The 19617-nt window shown below is 44.0% G+C and overlaps 1 protein-coding gene across 1 annotated transcript in view; it reads left to right on the top strand.

Moving 5' to 3' along the window:
* The window catches only part of ank2a (ankyrin 2a, neuronal), a gene marked incomplete at its 5' end in the record, with an annotated part of 64426 nt that overhangs the window by 31746 nt on the left and 13063 nt on the right, over nt 1–19617 (top strand). Inside the window, 6 exon segments of the mRNA XM_079219249.1 lie at nt 381–1811; nt 2604–2681; nt 2834–2965; nt 3170–3310; nt 3422–3632; nt 3950–4028. Coding sequence (XP_079075375.1) covers nt 381–1811; nt 2604–2681; nt 2834–2965; nt 3170–3310; nt 3422–3632; nt 3950–4028 — 2072 coding nt within the window.

Here is a 19617-nt window from a genome sequence, read left to right as displayed (position 1 = left end):
GGAGGATAGATCTTCAAACAAATCCCCTGATTCAATTGAGCCAAGCCCCCCTGGACAATCCCCTAGTCCGGACTCTCTTGAGGGAAGTCCCACTCAATCAAAGGACACAGAATTTGTGATGCCAACCAAGACAGCTGTGTATGAGGATTACGCCTCCCAGCTGAAAGCATGTTGTTCTTCTGACACAAACGTTTACAGGGATGAAACTGAGCAAGAAGAACAAGAAAACAACTATGGAACCATCCAAATGGAAAGTGAGAGAATGGAACTACATTCCAACTCAACAAAAACCGTAACTGATGGAAGTATGCATTCTGACACCAACACATGTGTTAGTGAGAATCTTCACTTACTTATAAGGCAAGACTCTCTCGAGGCAGATGACAGTGAGGGTGATACCCCCAATAAACAGTTCACCCCAGAAGAGGAGATGTTTAAAATGGCTGCAAAGATCCAAACATATGAGGAGATGGAACAGGAGGCTAGAATAAAGAGAGACAAATCAGAGACAGATCATCTCAAAAACGATGAGCCAGATCTGAAGCATTTGGCACAACTTGAGGCTGAGAAACAGGTTAATCTTTGTCCAGCAAAGGAGAGAAATCCATCTGATGAAACACCTCTTCGAACAGGTGATGAGAGAACCCCTGATCCATTTCAGTTTCAAGAGGGGAAGCTTTTTGAAATGACCAGAGGGGGCGCTATTGATATGACAAGAAGAAGTTTTGATGAAGGGGAAGGATACGCATTTTTTCATATTGGGGAACATCCAGTTGATGAAGTTGTGCCAGAGGAGGCTAGCGAAGGTCAAATAAAGTATTTAGCTTTAGAGAACAGTGATTATATTACAGATGCAACCCTTGAAGAGATCCCCAAATCATCTCTGACTCATGAGGCCAATGACACAGCTCCTACTCCCAAACCCAGAAGTCTCATCACAGAGTCAGAAAGTGAGACGCCCCTTTCTGAAGCTGATCTTGGCTGCTCTGTAGAGGTTCAGCTTGGTTCCCCCAGTGCTTTGGAGAGACTAACCAACATTCAATGTGATGTCAGAAACCTTGAAAGTCTTGGTCTTGGGTACCTAGACTCTACCATAGCTGACCTTCAATCCGACACTTCCACAGTTGCTCATTCAGCGTACTTAGAGCAGAGCCATGATTCCCTCTCAGACTCCTCTCCTGATGATGATGACGATGAGGAAGATGAAGAAGACCAGTGCTCAGTTATAGAGATGTCCCTCGCACAAGCTGGCATCCCAACATATCATCAGGATTCACCCCCATCTTTAGAAATCACTATGACAGACTCACAGAAATCTCAGCTTGATCAGGTTCAAAGAAAAGCAGAAAAAAGCTCAACTTTGGCTCGTAGGACTAGATCTGAGGCTGATAGTGGCACAAGTAAAGCCTCTAATAAAGACTGTAGGAGTTATTCTGACAGTAGTGAACCCACTGATAAATCCAACCTTTCTCCGTTCAAACTTTCTGCCACGATGCAACAGAAATCTCCAGCTCAGGCAATCTCCTCCTCCTCTCCCCAGAGAAAAGAAATCCAACTCTCTGAAACAACTGCAACATCGGTTAGGTCGTCTTTGGATGCTGATGATACAGACAGCGCTGGTCATTGGAGTCCAGACTCTGTTATCTCCACATATGACATTGCGGTCTCACACAGTACTGATTCAGGGGTCAACCAGTTGCCAGGTGTGCAACCATCTTCTGGGAGAGAGGATTTATTTCAATCTCGGCCTGCCTTGGATGCTACGGTGGAAACTCAGATGCAGAGACTCTTCGATGAGCCAGCTCCAGACTGTACGCCAGGTATGGCCAGAACTACATGAGCTTTTGCTATCCTATTTATTTTCCTTGGCAGCAAGAGCCTCTTCCTCTTCCTAAGAACATAGTGCCACCATTAGTCATTGTTGTGTTGTTTTCACGTGTTGTGATTTGTCATGTCCCGTCTTTCATTGTGTTTTCATGTTTGTATTTTGTGCGTGTAGGTGTGTGTGTGTGTGTGTGTGTGTGTGTGTGTGTGTGTGTGTGTGTGTGTGTGTGTGGGTGTGTGTTGTGGTGTTTTGCATGTTAGTAAGTCACTGTCCCATCTGTGTTTGTGTACTGTATATGCAATCTCAAGATTGAATGACCATGTTGTCAAAAAAGTTGCAGCTTTAACAATTTTGATGCAGACTTCCATCATTGCATTGGGATCTGCTCTACTAATACAGCTTTACTAATATTCACATCCACATTGCTTAATATGCACGATGCTTGCACTAATAATTAAAAACATGATGTGCTAATTGTGACCAAATAATCATAGTCTGTAAACAAATCAACTTCTCCTCAAAATTACAAATACAACCTTCGTGTTATCATCCATGTAAACATCACAGGCCGACATCTCATTTCAGAGTATTACAGCCCGTAACATAGAATTTTCGGGAAATACAATTATAGATCTAAACTTACAAAGTATATTATCGTGACTGGTACCTGTAATGTGAACGAAAGCATTACTTTGAGATATAGGCAACGGTATTCTACACCTTGAACTGTTGACCATGATATTCACATTTAATGTTTGGCTCTGACGGCATTTTTTAGTGGATTGGCAGGATGATGCTGACAGGAAAGAGGAGACATTGGCTATTGTTGCAGATCTTCTTGGCTTCAGCTGGACTGGTAAATTGTCAAACAATCCAATAATTTTGCAAATATTTTGTTTGAATTGGAACTGATGTATTTGTTTGCAGAACTTGGCGAAAAGCTAAAAATGTATCCATGATCGAGCAGATTTACTTTTTAATCCGTTGTTTTGTTACCCATCACTCTAGAACTGGCAAGAGAACTGGAATTCAGTGAGGTTGATATCCAATTAGTGAGAACAGAGAATCCTAATTCGCTCCAAGAGCAGAGCCATGCCTTGCTGCAGCGCTGGGTTGAGCAGGAAGGCAAACACGCCACAGGTACATTGCGTGTAGGTCTGACAGATTTTGAATTGACATTTGGAAGATACTGAATGCACTATTAGCCTTTTACTTTCATGCACTCCAGGTAATCGTGAGAACACCTCCTGTGTAATGTAGATTCAATGCAATCGTACTTTTGCAATTTTTATTGAATGCTTTTTTTTTTTACAGTGTATTAATGATTGATAAATCCTTCCACAGAGGATTGTCTGATTAAGAGACTAACTAAGATCAACCGCATGGACATCGTCCATCTTATTGAAACCCAGATGAACAAGTCAGTTCAAGAGCAGACATCAAGAACTTATGCAGAGATAGAGAAGACACTGGATCACAGTGAAGGTAGTACCATCTCCTAACACTCAACTCAGCAACCAGTTTGAAAGCTCTATCAAACACCAGGCTGTATTTGTGTGTTTGCTAGCATTCTTATTTATCATGTGTGTTTTTCAGTGTCAGTGGCCCTATCTTCAGTGCAAGAGGATGCAGATAGCCCCAGAATTGTGAGAATGGTTGAGTCAGACCGCAGACCACCCCCAGCTGTTTCTGAAGAGGATCTCTCAGTTGCTTCCTTACTGGATATTCCTTCCTGGGCAGAGCCTATTGGACACATCAACTCCGAGAGCATGCATGGCGACCTGTTGGAGGAGCTCGAGATCCCACAGTAATTGATTGAAAATTATTCCTGAATCTGCAACTCACGTTAGCAGCGTAATATAGTTTCCACATCATTTTACGTGCTTTAACTGACACCCATGGCACACACAAGACACGCAATATAGGCACAAAGACAAAAAGGCATCAAGCATGTTGATGCTGGGAAATAGAACAGTGTCATTTCCGGACACAGGGAGGTTGCATGCATTTTCCCCATGCCCAGTGTATGTGGGTGTTGCTGTTTTGTTTTGTTAGATTAGAGCTTTGACATATCACATTCATCCAAGTCATATTGTGTGACCTAGCCTTCCTTTTGTGTTACAGTGAATTGAACCCTAACCTTTGGACCTCTGAGGATATAATTACAGAGGAAACTACAAGTTACGACAACTTAGATGAGCAAGTAAGTATGCTTGCGACTTCAAGAGAAGCAGCACTGGAGAGCCAAGTAACTCAGTGTTTTGACCCCAAAGTGAAAGACCAGCAAGATTGCTGCAGTGTTGAAGTTCATGTCACCGTGCCGTTCCAAGGTGGTACTCAGTGCCAAGTCAAAGATGACTCCAGCCAAACCTTACCATTGAAGCCGTGTGGTTGTGAAGATGAACAAGGGCAATCATCTGAAATTCTGAAGTTACCATCATCTATATCTATCAAAGACTTTGGTTTGAGCCTATCAGAGTCAGACCAAGCTGAGACTGACTTCAGTGAACTTTATGATGAGTTTTTCTATCCACCACAGTATACAGACGCAGCTAAAACCATTGTCAGAAGAATTTCTGACAACCATAGCCTGTTCCACCAATCAACTCTAGCCATGACTGAAGATGACATAGGTGTAGCTCAAAAAAGCAAGCTCTCTCTGAAGTGTACTGATGAGATCACAGCCCGAGTACTGTCTGGTCATGACAAGATACCACAGGCTTTAGATGTGAACATGGACTTTAAACCTTTCAAGTCAAGCAAGGAAGAAAATACGAAATCTCAAGTGTACAGTGATGAGTATCCGGAAAACCTGCCCTTCATTGATGACTTGATTGAACCCATTATTGCAACAGCTAAGTACAGCATGGTGAAACCAGCATTCAAAATGATGATACCAAAGACCAATATGCCACACAGTCTGACAAGTGATCCAGCTCACATGGCTTGTGACTCAACTGATATCAACCATCTCACACAACAATCACCTGAGAAATATGTAACATTACATTGCACTTTTATAGAGAACAGCCCTTTGAGCCCTGATTATTTGGCAAATCTTTCAGAAAGGGATTGCCGACCATCCTCACCAGAATCACAGACTTCTCAGTGCAGTTTCTCATTTCTTGAACTCTTGCTCTCAGAACCTATACGTGCCCAACTTATGAGTCAATATTGTGATTATTATTTACTATATTCAGCAGGGAATCCACTCTCACCGCGACTGACCTCAGCTCCTTACACTGCAGTATACAAAGAACTGGGTCAGGGGAGCTCTTTGACACCAGAATTAGTAGCTTCAGATCACTTGCAATATTCTATGAATGCTCCTTCATCATCTCTTAATGAATGGTTGGATGAAAAAAGCACAAATGCACCAGGTGTATTGGCAAAACAACAGATGGAAAGTAGTCAATCTTTCCTTGATTACTGGTTTTGTAAGTTTGAACCACATATACCTGAATACATACCATCACAAGGTCAGTCACAACATTATTTAACAAACAGGACACAAAACCCCTCACAACACAATGAAATGCAAGAGTCCATGAATTTGTATTGCGTGAAAGATTCATCCAAAAGAAGCTCATGCTCAGATCACAAAAGTCCCAAACAATCTGGAACAATGTGTAATCCAATCAAGGAACTACCTACATCCAAACCAATGGTATTTAACATGGTAAAGAAACCCAAATACATTTTAGAGTTTACAAATAACTCCCCAAAATCTGTGGCGTCAGATGAGCACTGTTCTTGGTCTCCTCGCATGACATTTGGCCAAAAGAAAAGTCAACACTGTAACTACTACTTACAGTACTCTGAAAGTATACCAGTATCACCAGTAACACCTCATTCAACACTGTCAAATGTTGAGCATTCCGGATGTTGTCTCGAGGAATTGTTTGATGAAATCAGACCAGAGTCCCCGCAATCGTTTTCATCAGACTTTGAACCTGATCAATTATTTAGTTGCAGGGCATTGCTTCTGAAGGACTGGTTGGCAGACTTTAGAGCATCTTCCCCGGAATCTGATGCATTTCAAAGTCAATATCGGCCCCTCTCTCCTGATTCACCTGTTCCTCAGTTTGGATCTTCTCAAATCGATTACGATGTTGAACCGTTTAGGCACCAGTCGTTTACGCCAGAATCAACCTTTTCAGAGTGGGAAGATACTGATTTGTGTCTGGAAACCCTGTTTGATGAAATCAGACCAGAGTCCCCGCAATCGTTTTCCTCAGACTTTGAACTTGATCAATTATTTAGTTTTAGGGCATTGTCCCCAGAATCTGTATCTTCTGATTTTGACTTTTTGCTCCTGAAGGACTGGTTGGCAGACTTTAGAGCATCCTCCCCAGAATCCATGGTGTCTTTTGAGCAGCAATCTTTTTCTAGATACATGACATTAAACCAGATGAAGAGTCAACACTGTAACTATTACTTACAGTACTCTGAAAGTAGACCAGTATCACCTCTTTCAACGCTCTCAGATGTTGAGTATTCCGGATTTGGTCTCCAGGAATTGTTTGACGCCAACAGACCAGATTCTCCCAATTCACTTACTTTCCAAGTTGACGCTGAACACACAAGTGTGAATATAACTACGTTCCCATCATTTGTCGCTTCAAGGCCTTTTACATATGCAGATGTTGTGCGGGGCATTACACATGGAACACAAGCAGACGCTTGTTTGGTTTCCAAACGCTTTGAGTTCACACATATCCGCCCTCCATCAAAGTTCTTACATGAGGAGTCCACTCACTCCTACATAGACGACTGGCTCACCAATTTCAGACCACTGTCTCCCGAGTCAGTGGCGTCTCAAAGTGATGATAGGCCCCTCTCTCCTGATTCACCTGTTCCTCAGTTCGGATCTTCCCAGAACGGTTACGATGTTGAACCGTCTAGGCACCAGTCGTTTACGCCAGAATCAACCTTTTCAGACTGGGACAATACTGATTTGTGTCTGGAAACCCTGTTTGATGAAATCAGACCAGAGTCCCCGCAATCGTTTTCATCAGACTTTGAACTTGATAAATTATTTAGTTGCAGGGCATTGTCCCCAGAATCCGTATCTTCTGATTTTGACTTTTTGCTCCTGGGCGACTGGTTGGCAGACTTTAGAGCATCTTCCCCTGAATCTGATGTATTTCAAAGTCAACATCGGCCCCTCTCTCCTGATTCACCTGTGCCTCAGTTCGGATCTTCCCAGAACGGTTACAGTGTGGAACCGTCGAGGTACCAGTCGTTTACACCACAATCAACGTTTTCAGACTGGGAAGATACTGATCTGTGTCTGGAAACCCTGTTTAATGATACCAGACCAGAGTCCCCACAATCAGTTTTATCAGGCTTTGAGCTTGACAAAATTTTTAGTTGCAGGGCTTTGTCCCCAGAATCTGTTTCTTCTGATTTTGACTTTTTGCTCCTGAAGGACTGGTTGGCAGACTTTAGAGCCTCCTCCCCAGAATCCGTGGTGTCGTTTGAGCAGCAGTCTTTTTCTAGATACATGACATTAAACCAAATGAAGAGTCAACACTGTAACTATTACTTACTGTACTCTGAAAGTAGACCAGCATCACCTCTTTCAGCGCTCTCAGATGTTGAGTTTTCCGGATTTAGTCTACAGGAATTGTTTGACACCAACAGACCAGATTCCCCTGATTCACTTACTTTACAAGTTGACGCTGAACACACAAGTGTGAATGTAACTACGTTCCCATCATTGGTCGCTGCAAGACCTTTTACGTATGCAGATGTTGTGCGGGGCATCATACATGGAACACAAGCAGACGCTTGTTTGGTTTCCAAACCCTTTGAGTTCATACATATCCGCCCTCCATCAAAGTTCTTACACGAGGAGTCCACACACTCCTACATAGACGACTGGCTCACCAATTTAAGACCACTGTCTCCCGATTCAGTGGCGTCTCAAAGTGATGATAGACCCCTCTCTCCTGATTCACCTGTTCCTCAGTTTGGATCTTCCCAGAACGGTTACAGTGTGGAACCGTCTAGGCACCAGTCGTTTACACCACAATCAACGTTTTCAGACTGGGAAGATACTGACTTGTGTCTAGAAACCTTGTTTGATGATACCAGACCAGAGTCCCCGCAATCAGTTTTATCAGACTTTGAACTTGATAGATTATTTAGTTGCAGGGCATTTTCTCCAGAATCTGCGTCTTCTGATTTTGACTTTCTGCTTCTGAAGGACTGGTTGGCAGACTTTAGAGCATCTTCCCCTGAATCTGATGCATTTCAAAGTCAACATCGGCCCCTCTCTCCTGATTCACCTGTTCCTCAGTTTGGATCTTCTCAAATCGATTACGATGTTGAACCGTTTAGGCACCAGTCGTTTACGCCAGAATCAACCTTTTCAGAGTGGGAAGATACTGATTTGTGTCTGGAAACCCTGTTTGATGAAATCAGACCAGAGTCCCCGCAATCGTTTTCCTCAGACTTTGAACTTGATCAATTATTTAGTTGTAGGGCATTGTCCCCAGAATCTGTATCTTCTGATTTTGACTTTTTGCTCCTGAAGGACTGGTTGGCAGACTTTAGAGCATCCTCCCCAGAATCCATGGTGTCTTTTGAGCAGCAATCTTTTTCTAGATACATGACATTGAACCAGATGAAGAGTCAACACTGTAAGTATTACTTACAGTACTCTGAAAGTAGACCAGTATCACCTCTTTCAACGCTCTCAGATGTTGAGTATTCCGGATTTGGTCTTCAGGAATTGTTTGACGCCAACAGACCAGATTCTCCCGATTCACTTACTTTCCAAGTTGACGCTGAACACACAAGTGTGAATATAACTACGTTCCCATCATTTGTCGCTACAAGGCCTTTTACATATGCAGATGTTGTGCGGGGCATTACACATGGAACACAAGCAGACGCTTGTTTGGTTTCCAAACCCTTTGAGTTCACACATGTCCGCCTTCCATCAAAGTTCTTACATGAGGAGTCCATTCACTCCTACATAGACGACTGGCTCACCAATTTCAGACCACTGTCTCCCGAGTCAGTGGCGTCTCAAAGTGATGATAGGCCCCTCTCTCCTGATTCACCTGTTCCTCAGTTCGGATCTTCCCAGAACGGTTACGATGTTGAACCGTCAAGGCACCAGTCGTTTACGCCAGAATCAAACTTTTCAGACTGGGACAATACTGATTTGTGTCTGGAAACCCTGTTTGATGAAATCAGACCAGAGTCCCCGCAATCGTTTTCATCAGACTTTGAACTTGATAAATTATTTAGTTGCAGGGCATTGTCCCCAGAATCCGTATCTTCTGATTTTGACTTTTTGCTCCTGGGCGACTGGTTGGCAGACTTTAGAGCATCTTCCCCTGAATCTGATGTATTTCAAAGTCAACATCGGCCCCTCTCTCCTGATTCACCTGTGCCTCAGTTCGGATCTTCCCAGAACGGTTACAGTGTGGAACCGTCTAGGTACCAGTCGTTTACGCCACAATCAACGTTTTCAGACTGGGAAGATACTGATCTGTGTCTGGAAACCCTGTTTAATGATACCAGACCAGAGTCCCCACAATCAGTTTTATCAGACTTTGAACTTGACAAATTATTTAGTTGCAGGACTTTGTCCCCAGAATCTGTTTCTTCTGATTTTGACTTTTTGCTCCTGAAGGACTGGTTGGCAGACTTTAGAGCCTCCTCCCCAGAATCCGTGGTGTCGTTTGAGCAGCAATCTTTTTCTAGATACATGACATTAAACCAGATGAAGAGTCAACACTGTAACTATTACTTACTGTACTCTGAAAGTAGACCAGTATCACCTCTTTCAACGCTCTCAGATGTTGAGTATTCCGGATTTGGTCTCCAGGAATTGTTTGACGCCAACAGACCAGATTCTCCCGATTCACTTACTTTCCAAGTTGACGCTGAACACACAAGTGTGAATATAACTACGTTCCCATCATTGGTCGCTGCAAGACCTTTTACGTATGCAGATGTTGTGCGGGGCATTACACATGGAACACAAGCAGACGCTTGTTTGGTTTCCAAACCCTTTGAGTTCATACATATCCGCCCTCCATCAAAGTTCTTACACGAGGAGTCCACACACTCCTACATAGACGACTGGCTCACCAATTTAAGACCACTGTCTCCCGATTCAGTGGCGTCTCAAAGTGATGATAGACCCCTCTCTCCTGATTCACCTGTTCCTCAGTTTGGATCTTCCCAGAACGGTTACAGTGTGGAACCGTCTAGGCACCAGTCGTTTACACCACAATCAACGTTTTCAGACTGGGAAGATACTGACTTGTGTCTAGAAACCTTGTTTGATGATACCAGACCAGAGTCCCCGCAATCAGTTTTATCAGACTTTGAACTTGATAGATTATTTAGTTGCAGGGCATTTTCTCCAGAATCTGCGTCTTCTGATTTTGACTTTCTGCTTCTGAAGGACTGGTTGGCAGACTTTAGAGCATCTTCCCCTGAATCTGATGCATTTCAAAGTCAACATCGGCCCCTCTCTCCTGATTCACCTGTTCCTCAGTTTGGATCTTCTCAAATCGATTACGATGTTGAACCGTTTAGGCACCAGTCGTTTACGCCAGAATCAACCTTTTCAGAGTGGGAAGATACTGATTTGTGTCTGGAAACCCTGTTTGATGAAATCAGACCAGAGTCCCCGCAATCGTTTTCCTCAGACTTTGAACTTGATCAATTATTTAGTTGTAGGGCATTGTCCCCAGAATCTGTATCTTCTGATTTTGACTTTTTGCTCCTGAAGGACTGGTTGGCAGACTTTAGAGCATCCTCCCCAGAATCCATGGTATCTTTTGAGCAGCAATCTTTTTCTAGATACATGACATTGAACCAGATGAAGAGTCAACACTGTAAGTATTACTTACAGTACTCTGAAAGTAGACCAGTATCACCTCTTTCAACGCTCTCAGATGTTGAGTATTCCGGATTTGGTCTCCAGGAATTGTTTGACGCCAACAGACCAGATTCTCCCGATTCACTTACTTTCCAAGTTGACGCTGAACACACAAGTGTGAATATAACTACGTTCCCATCATTTGTCGCTACAAGGCCTTTTACATATGCAGATGTTGTGCGGGGCATTACACATGGAACACAAGCAGACGCTTGTTTGGTTTCCAAACCCTTTGAGTTCACACATGTCCGCCCTCCATCAAAGTTCTTACATGAGGAGTCCATTCACTCCTACATAGACGACTGGCTCACCAATTTCAGACCACTGTCTCCCGAGTCAGTGGCGTCTCAAAGTGATGATAGGCCCCTCTCTACTTATTCACCTGTTCCTCAGTTCGGATCTTCCCAGAACGGTTACGATGTTGAACCGTCAAGGCACCAGTCGTTTCCGCCAGAATCAACCTTTTCAGACTGGGACAATACTGTTTTGTGTCTGGAAACCCTGTTTGATGAAATCAGACCAGAGTCCCCGCAATCGTTTTCATCAGACTTTGAACTTGATAAATTATTTAGTTGCAGGGCATTGTCCCCAGAATCCGTATCTTCTGATTTTGACTTTTTGCTCCTGGGCGACTGGTTGGCAGACTTTAGAACATCTTCCCCTGAATCTGATGTATTTCAAAGTCAACATCGGCCCCTCTCTCCTGATTCACCTGTGCCTCAGTTCGGATCTTCCCAGAACGGTTACAGTGTGGAACCGTCTAGGTACCAGTCGTTTACGCCACAATCAACGTTTTCAGACTGGGAAGATACTGATCTGTGTCTGGAAACCCTGTTTAATGATACCAGACCAGAGTCCCCACAATCAGTTTTATCAGACTTTGAACTTGACAAATTATTTAGTTGCAGGGCTTTGTCCCCAGAATCTGTTTCTTCTGATTTTGACTTTTTGCTCCTGAAGGACTGGTTGGCAGACTTTAGAGCCTCCTCCCCAGAATCCGTGGTGTCGTTTGAGCAGCAATCTTTTTCTAGATACATGACATTAAACCAGATGAAGAGTCAACACTGTAACTATTACTTACTGTACTCTGAAAGTAGACCAGTATCACCTCTTTCAACGCTCTCAGATGTTGAGTATTCCGGATTTGGTCTCCAGGAATTGTTTGACGCCAACAGACCAGATTCTCCCGATTCACTTACTTTCCAAGTTGACGCTGAACACACAAGTGTGAATATAACTACGTTCCCATCATTGGTCGCTGCAAGACCTTTTACGTATGCAGATGTTGTGCGGGGCATTACACATGGAACACAAGCAGACGCTTGTTTGGTTTCCAAACCCTTTGAGTTCATACATATCCGCCCTCCATCAAAGTTCTTACACGAGGAGTCCACACACTCCTACATAGACGACTGGCTCACCAATTTAAGACCACTGTCTCCCGAGTCAGTGGCGTCTCAAAGTGATGATAGGCCCCTCTCTCCTGATTCACCTGTTCCTCAGTTCGGATCTTCCCAGAACGGTTACGATGTTGAACCGTCTAGGCACCAGTCGTTTACGCCAGAATCAACCTTTTCAGACTGGGACGATACTGATTTGTGTCTGGAAACCCTGTTTGATGAAATCAGACCAGAGTCCCCGCAATCGTTTTCATCAGACTTTGAACTTGATAAATTATTTAGTTGCAGGGCATTGTCCCCAGAATCCGTATCTTCTGATTTTGACTTTTTGCTCCTGGGCGACTGGTTGGCAGACTTTAGAGCATCTTCCCCTGAATCTGATGTATTTCAAAGTCAACATCGGCCCCTCTCTCCTGATTCACCTGTGCCTCAGTTCGGATCTTCCCAGAACGGTTACAGTGTGGAACCGTCTAGGCACCAGTCGTTTACACCACAATCAACGTTTTCAGACTGGGAAGATACTGACTTGTGTCTAGAAACCTTGTTTGATGATACCAGACCAGAGTCCCCGCAATCAGTTTCATCAGACTTTGAACTTGATAGATTATTTAGTTGCAGGGCATTTTCTCCAGAATCTGCGTCTTCTGATTTTGACTTTCTGCTTCTGAAGGACTGGTTGGCAGACTTTAGAGCATCTTCCCCTGAATCTGATGCATTTCAAAGTCAACATCGGCCCCTCTCTCCTGATTCACCTGTTCCTCAGTTTGGATCTTCTCAAATCGATTACGATGTTGAACCGTTTAGGCACCAGTCGTTTACGCCAGAATCAACCTTTTCAGAGTGGGAAGATACTGATTTGTGTCTGGAAACCCTGTTTGATGAAATCAGACCAGAGTCCCCGCAATCGTTTTCCTCAGACTTTGAACTTGATCAATTATTTAGTTGTAGGGCATTGTCCCCAGAATCTGTATCTTCTGATTTTGACTTTTTGCTCCTGAAGGACTGGTTGGCAGACTTTAGAGCATCCTCCCCAGAATCCATGGTGTCTTTTGAGCAGCAATCTTTTTCTAGATACATGACATTAAACCAGATGAAGAGTCAACACTGTAAGTATTACTTACAGTACTCTGAAAGTAGACCAGTATCACCTCTTTCAACGCTCTCAGATGTTGAGTATTCCGGATTTGGTCTCCAGGAATTGTTTGACGCCAACAGACCAGATTCTCCCGATTCACTTACTTTCCAAGTTGACGCTGAACACACAAGTGTGAATATAACTACGTTCCCATCATTTGTCGCTACAAGGCCTTTTACATATGCAGATGTTGTGCGGGGCATTACACATGGAACACAAGCAGACGCTTGTTTGGTTTCCAAACCCTTTGAGTTCACACATGTCCGCCCTCCATCAAAGTTCTTACATGAGGAGTCCATTCACTCCTACATCGACGACTGGCTCACCAATTTCAGACCACTGTCTCCCGAGTCAGTTGCGTCTCAAAGTGGTGATAGGCCCCTCTCTCCTGATTCACCTGTTCCTCAGTTCGGATCTTCCCAGAACGGTTACGATGTTGAACCGTCAAGGCACCAGTCGTTTACGCCACAATCAACCTTTTCAGACTGGGACAATACTGATTTGTGTCTGGAAACCCTGTTTGATGAAATCAGACCAGAGTCCCCGCAATCGTTTTCATCAGACTTTGAACTTGATAAATTATTTAGTTGCAGGGCATTGTCCCCAGAATCCGTATCTTCTGATTTTGACTTTTTGCTCCTGGGCGACTGGTTGGCAGACTTTAGAGCATCTTCCCCTGAATCTGATGTATTTCAAAGTCAACATCGGCCCCTCTCTCCTGATTCACCTGTGCCTCAGTTCGGATCTTCCCAGAACGGTTACAGTGTGGAACCGTCTAGGTACCAGTCGTTTACACCACAATCAACGTTTTCAGACTGGGAAGATACTGATCTGTGTCTGGAAACCCTGTTTAATGATACCAGACCAGAGTCCCCACAATCAGTTTTATCAGACTTTGAACTTGACAAATTATTTAGTTGCAGGGCTTTGTCCCCAGAATCTGTTTCTTCTGATTTTGACTTTTTGCTCCTGAAGGACTGGTTGGCAGACTTTAGAGCCTCCTCCCCAGAATCCGTGGTGTCGTTTGAGCAGCAGTCTTTTTCTAGATACATGACATTAAACCAAATGAAGAGTCAACACTGTAACTATTACTTACTGTACTCTGAAAGTAGACCAGCATCACCTCTTTCAGCGCTCTCAGATGTTGAGTTTTCCGGATTTAGTCTACAGGAATTGTTTGACACCAACAGACCAGATTCCCCTGATTCACTTACTTTACAAGTTGACGCTGAACACACAAGTGTGAATGTAACTACGTTCCCATCATTGGTCGCTGCGAGACCTTTTACGTATGCAGATGTTGTGCGGGGCATTATACATGGAACACAAGCAGACGCTTGTTTGGTTTCCAAACCCTTTGAGTTCATACATATCCGCCCTCCATCAAAGTTCTTACACGAGGAGTCCACACACTCCTACATAGACGACTGGCTCACCAATTTAAGACCACTGTCTCCCGATTCAGTGGCGTCTCAAAGTGATGATAGGCCCCTCTCTCCTGATTCACCTGTTCCTCAGTTTGGATCTTCCCAGAACGTTTACAGTGTGGAACCGTCTAGGTACCAGTCGTTTACACCACAATCAACGTTTTCAGACTGGGAAGATACTGACTTGTGTCTAGAAACCTTGTTTGATGAGACCAGACCAGAGTCCCCGCAATCAGTTTTGTCAGACTTTGAACTTGATAGATTATTTAGTTGCAGGGCATTTTCTCCAGAATCTGCGTCTTCTGATTTTGACTTTCTGCTTCTGAAGGACTGGTTGGCAGAATTTAGAGCATCTTCCCCTGAATCTGATGCATTTCAAAGTCAACATAGGCCCCTCTCTCCTGATTCACCTGTTCCTCAGTTCGGATCTTCCCAGAACGGTTACGATGTTGAACCATCTAGGCACCAGTCGTTTCCGCCAGAATCAACCTTTTCAGACTGGGACGAATCTGATTTGTGTCTGGAAACATTGTTTGATGAAATCAGACCAGAGTCCCCGCAATCGTTTTCATCAGACTTTGAACTTGATCAATTATTTAGTTGTAGGGCATTGTCCCCAGAATCTGTATCTTCTGATTTTGACTTTTTGCTCCTGGGCGACTGGTTGGCAGACTTTAGAGCCTCCTCCCCAGAATCCGTGGTGTCGTTTGAGCAGCAATCTTTTTCTAGATACATGACATTAAACCAGATGAAGAGTCAACACTGTAACTATTACTTACTGTACTCTGAAAGTAGACCAGTATCACCTCTTTCAACACTCTCAGATGTTGAGTATTCCGGATTTGGTCTCCAGGAATTGTTTGACGCCAACAGACCAGATTCTCCCGATTCACTTACTTTCCAAGTTGACGCTGAACACACAAGTGTGAATATAACTACGTTCCCATCATTTGTCGCTTCAAGGCCTTTTACATATGCAGATGTTGTGCGGGGCATTACACATGGAACACAAGCAGACGCTTGTTTGCTTTCCAAACGCTTTGAGTTCACACATATCCGCCCTCCATCAAAGTTCTTACATGAGGAGTCCACTCACTCCTACATAGACGACTGGCTCACCAATTTCAGACCACTGTCTCCCGAGTCAGTGGCGTCTCAAAGTGATGATAGGCCCCTCTCTCCTGATTCACCTGTTCCTCAGTTCGGATCTTCCCAGAACGGTTACGATGTTGAACCGTCTAGGCACCAGTCGTTTACGCCACAATCAACCTTTTCAGACTGGGACAATACTGATTTGTGTCTGGAAACCCTGTTTGATGAAATCAGACCAGAGTCCCCGCAATCGTTTTCATCAGACTTTGAACTTGATAGATTATTTAGTTGCAGGGCATTGTCCCCAGAATCCGTATCTTCTGATTTTGACTTTTTGCTTCTGGGCGACTGGTTGGCAGACTTTAGAGCATCTTCCCCTGAATCTGATGTATTTCAAAGTCAACATCGGCCCCTCTCTCCTGATTCACCTGTGCCTCAGTTCGGATCTTCCCAGAACGGTTACAGTGTGGAACCGTCGAGGTACCAGTCGTTTACACCACAATCAACGTTTTCAGACTGGGAAGATACTGATCTGTGTCTGGAAACCCTGTTTAATGATACCAGACCAGAGTCCCCACAATCAGTTTTATCAGACTTTGAACTTGACAAATTATTTAGTTGCAGGGCTTTGTCCCCAGAATCTGTTTCTTCTGATTTTGACTTTTTGCTCCTGAAGGACTGGTTGGCAGACTTTAGAGCCTCCTCCCCAGAATCCGTGGTGTCGTTTGAGCAGCAGTCTTTTTCTGGATACATGACATTAAACCAAATGAAGAGTCAACACTGTAACTATTACTTACTGTACTCTGAAAGTAGACCAGCATCACCTCTTTCAGCGCTCTCAGATGTTGAGTTTTCCGGATTTAGTCTACAGGAATTGTTTGACACCAACAGACCAGATTCCCCTGATTCACTTACTTTACAAGTTGACGCTGAACACACAAGTGTGAATGTAACTACGTTCCCATCATTGGTCGCTGCAAGACCTTTTACGTATGCAGATGTTGTGCGGGGCATTACACATGGAACACAAGCAGACGCTTGTTTGGTTTCCAAACCCTTTGAGTTCATGCATATCCGCCCTCCATCAAAGTTCTTACACGTGGAGTCCACACACTCCTACATAGACGACTGGCTCACCAATTTAAGACCACTGTCTCCCGATTCAGTGGCGTCTCAAAGTGATGATAGACCCCTCTCTCCTGATTCACCTGTTCCTCAGTTTGGATCTTCCCAGAACGGTTACAGTGTGGAACCGTCTAGGCACCAGTCGTTTACACCACAATCAACGTTTTCAGACTGGGAAGATACTGACTTGCGTCTAGAAACCTTGTTTGATGAGACCAGACCAGAGTCCCCGCAATCAGTTTTATCAGACTTTGAACTTGATAGATTATTTAGTTGCAGGGCATTGTCCCCAGAATCCGTATCTTCTGATTTTGACTTTTTGCTTCTGGGCGACTGGTTGGCAGACTTTAGAGCATCTTCCCCTGAATCTGATGTATTTCAAAGTCAACATCGGCCCCTCTCTCCTGATTCACCTGTGCCTCAGTTCGGATCTTCCCAGAACGGTTACAGTGTGGAACCGTCGAGGTACCAGTCGTTTACACCACAATCAACGTTTTCAGACTGGGAAGATACTGATCTGTGTCTGGAAACCCTGTTTAATGATACCAGACCAGAGTCCCCACAATCAGTTTTATCAGACTTTGAACTTGACAAATTATTTAGTTGCAGGGCTTTGTCCCCAGAATCTGTTTCTTCTGATTTTGACTTTTTGCTCCTGAAGGACTGGTTGGCAGACTTTAGAGCCTCCTCCCCAGAATCCGTGGTGTCGTTTGAGCAGCAGTCTTTTTCTGGATACATGACATTAAACCAAATGAAGAGTCAACACTGTAACTATTACTTACTGTACTCTGAAAGTAGACCAGCATCACCTCTTTCAGCGCTCTCAGATGTTGAGTTTTCCGGATTTAGTCTACAGGAATTGTTTGACACCAACAGACCAGATTCCCCTGATTCACTTACTTTACAAGTTGACGCTGAACACACAAGTGTGAATGTAACTACGTTCCCATCATTGGTCGCTGCAAGACCTTTTACGTATGCAGATGTTGTGCGGGGCATTACACATGGAACACAAGCAGACGCTTGTTTGGTTTCCAAACCCTTTGAGTTCATGCATATCCGCCCTCCATCAAAGTTCTTACACGTGGAGTCCACACACTCCTACATAGACGACTGGCTCACCAATTTAAGACCACTGTCTTCCGATTCAGTGGCGTCTCAAAGTGATGATAGACCCCTCTCTCCTGATTCACCTGTTCCTCAGTTTGGATCTTCCCAGAACGGTTACAGTGTGGAACCGTCTAGGCACCAGTCGTTTACACCACAATCAACGTTTTCAGACTGGGAAGATACTGACTTGCGTCTAGAAACCTTGTTTGATGAGACCAGACCAGAGTCCCCGCAATCAGTTTTATCAGACTTTGAACTTGATAGATTATTTAGTTGCAGGGCATTTTCTCCAGAATCTGCGTCTTCTGATTTTGACTTTCTGCTTCTGAAGGACTGGTTGGCAGACTTTAGAGCATCTTCCCCTGAATCTGATGCATTTCAAAGTCAACATCGGCCCCTCTCTCCTGATTCACCTGTTCCTCAGTTTGGATCTTCTCAAATCGATTACGATGTTGAACCGTTTAGGCACCAGTCGTTTACGCCAGAATCAACCTTTTCAGAGTGGGAAGATACTGATTTGTGTCTGGAAACCCTGTTTGATGAAATCAGACCAGAGTCCCCGCAATCGTTTTCCTCAGACTTTGAACTTGATCAATTATTTAGTTGTAGGGCATTGTCCCCAGAATCTGTATCTTCTGATTTTGACTTTTTGCTCCTGAAGGACTGGTTGGCAGACTTTAGAGCCTCCTCCCCAGAATCCGTGGTGTCGTTTGAGCAGCAGTCTTTTTCTAGATACATGATATTAAACCAAATGAAGAGTCAACACTGTAACTATTACTTACTGTACTCTGAAAGTAGACCAGCATCACCTCTTTCAGCGCTCTCAGATGTTGAGTTTTCCGGATTTAGTCTACAGGAATTGTTTGACACCAACAGACCAGATTCCCCTGATTCACTTACTTTACAAGTTGACGCTGAACACACAAGTGTGAATATAACTACGTTCCCATCATTTGTCGCTACAAGGCCTTTTACATATGCAGATGTTGTGCGGGGCATTACACATGGAACACAAGCAGACGCTTGTTTGGTTTCCAAACCCTTTGAGTTCACACATGTCCGCCCTCCATCAAAGTTCTTACATGAGGAGTCCACTCACTCCTACATAGACGACTGGCTCACCAATTTCAGACCACTGTCTCCCGAGTCAGTGGCGTCTCAAAGTGATGATAGACCCCTCTCTCCTGATTCACCTGTTCCTCAGTTCGGATCTTCCCAGAACGGTTACGATGTTGAACCGTCTAGGCACCAGTCGTTTACGCCAGAATCAACCTTTTCAGACTGGGACAATACTGATTTGTGTCTGGAAACCCTGTTTGATGAAATCAGACCAGAGTCCCCGCAATCGTTTTCATCAGACTTTGAACTTGATAGATTATTTAGTTGCAGGGCATTGTCCCCAGAATCCGTATCTTCTGATTTTGACTTTTTGCTTCTGGGCGACTGGTTGGCAGACTTTAGAGCATCTTCCCCTGAATCTGATGTATTTCAAAGTCAACATCGGCCCCTCTCTTCTGATTCACCTGTGCCTCAGTTCGGATCTTCCCAGAACGGTTACAGTGTGGAACCGTCTAGGTACCAGTCGTTTACAC

This window comes from Taurulus bubalis (genome assembly GCF_910589615.1).
Source record: "Taurulus bubalis genome assembly, chromosome: 6".
Lineage (NCBI taxonomy): Eukaryota > Metazoa > Chordata > Actinopteri > Perciformes > Cottidae > Taurulus > Taurulus bubalis.
The sequence above is the reverse complement of the archived record's forward strand: the minus strand, read 5'-3'. Positions and strand labels throughout refer to the sequence as shown.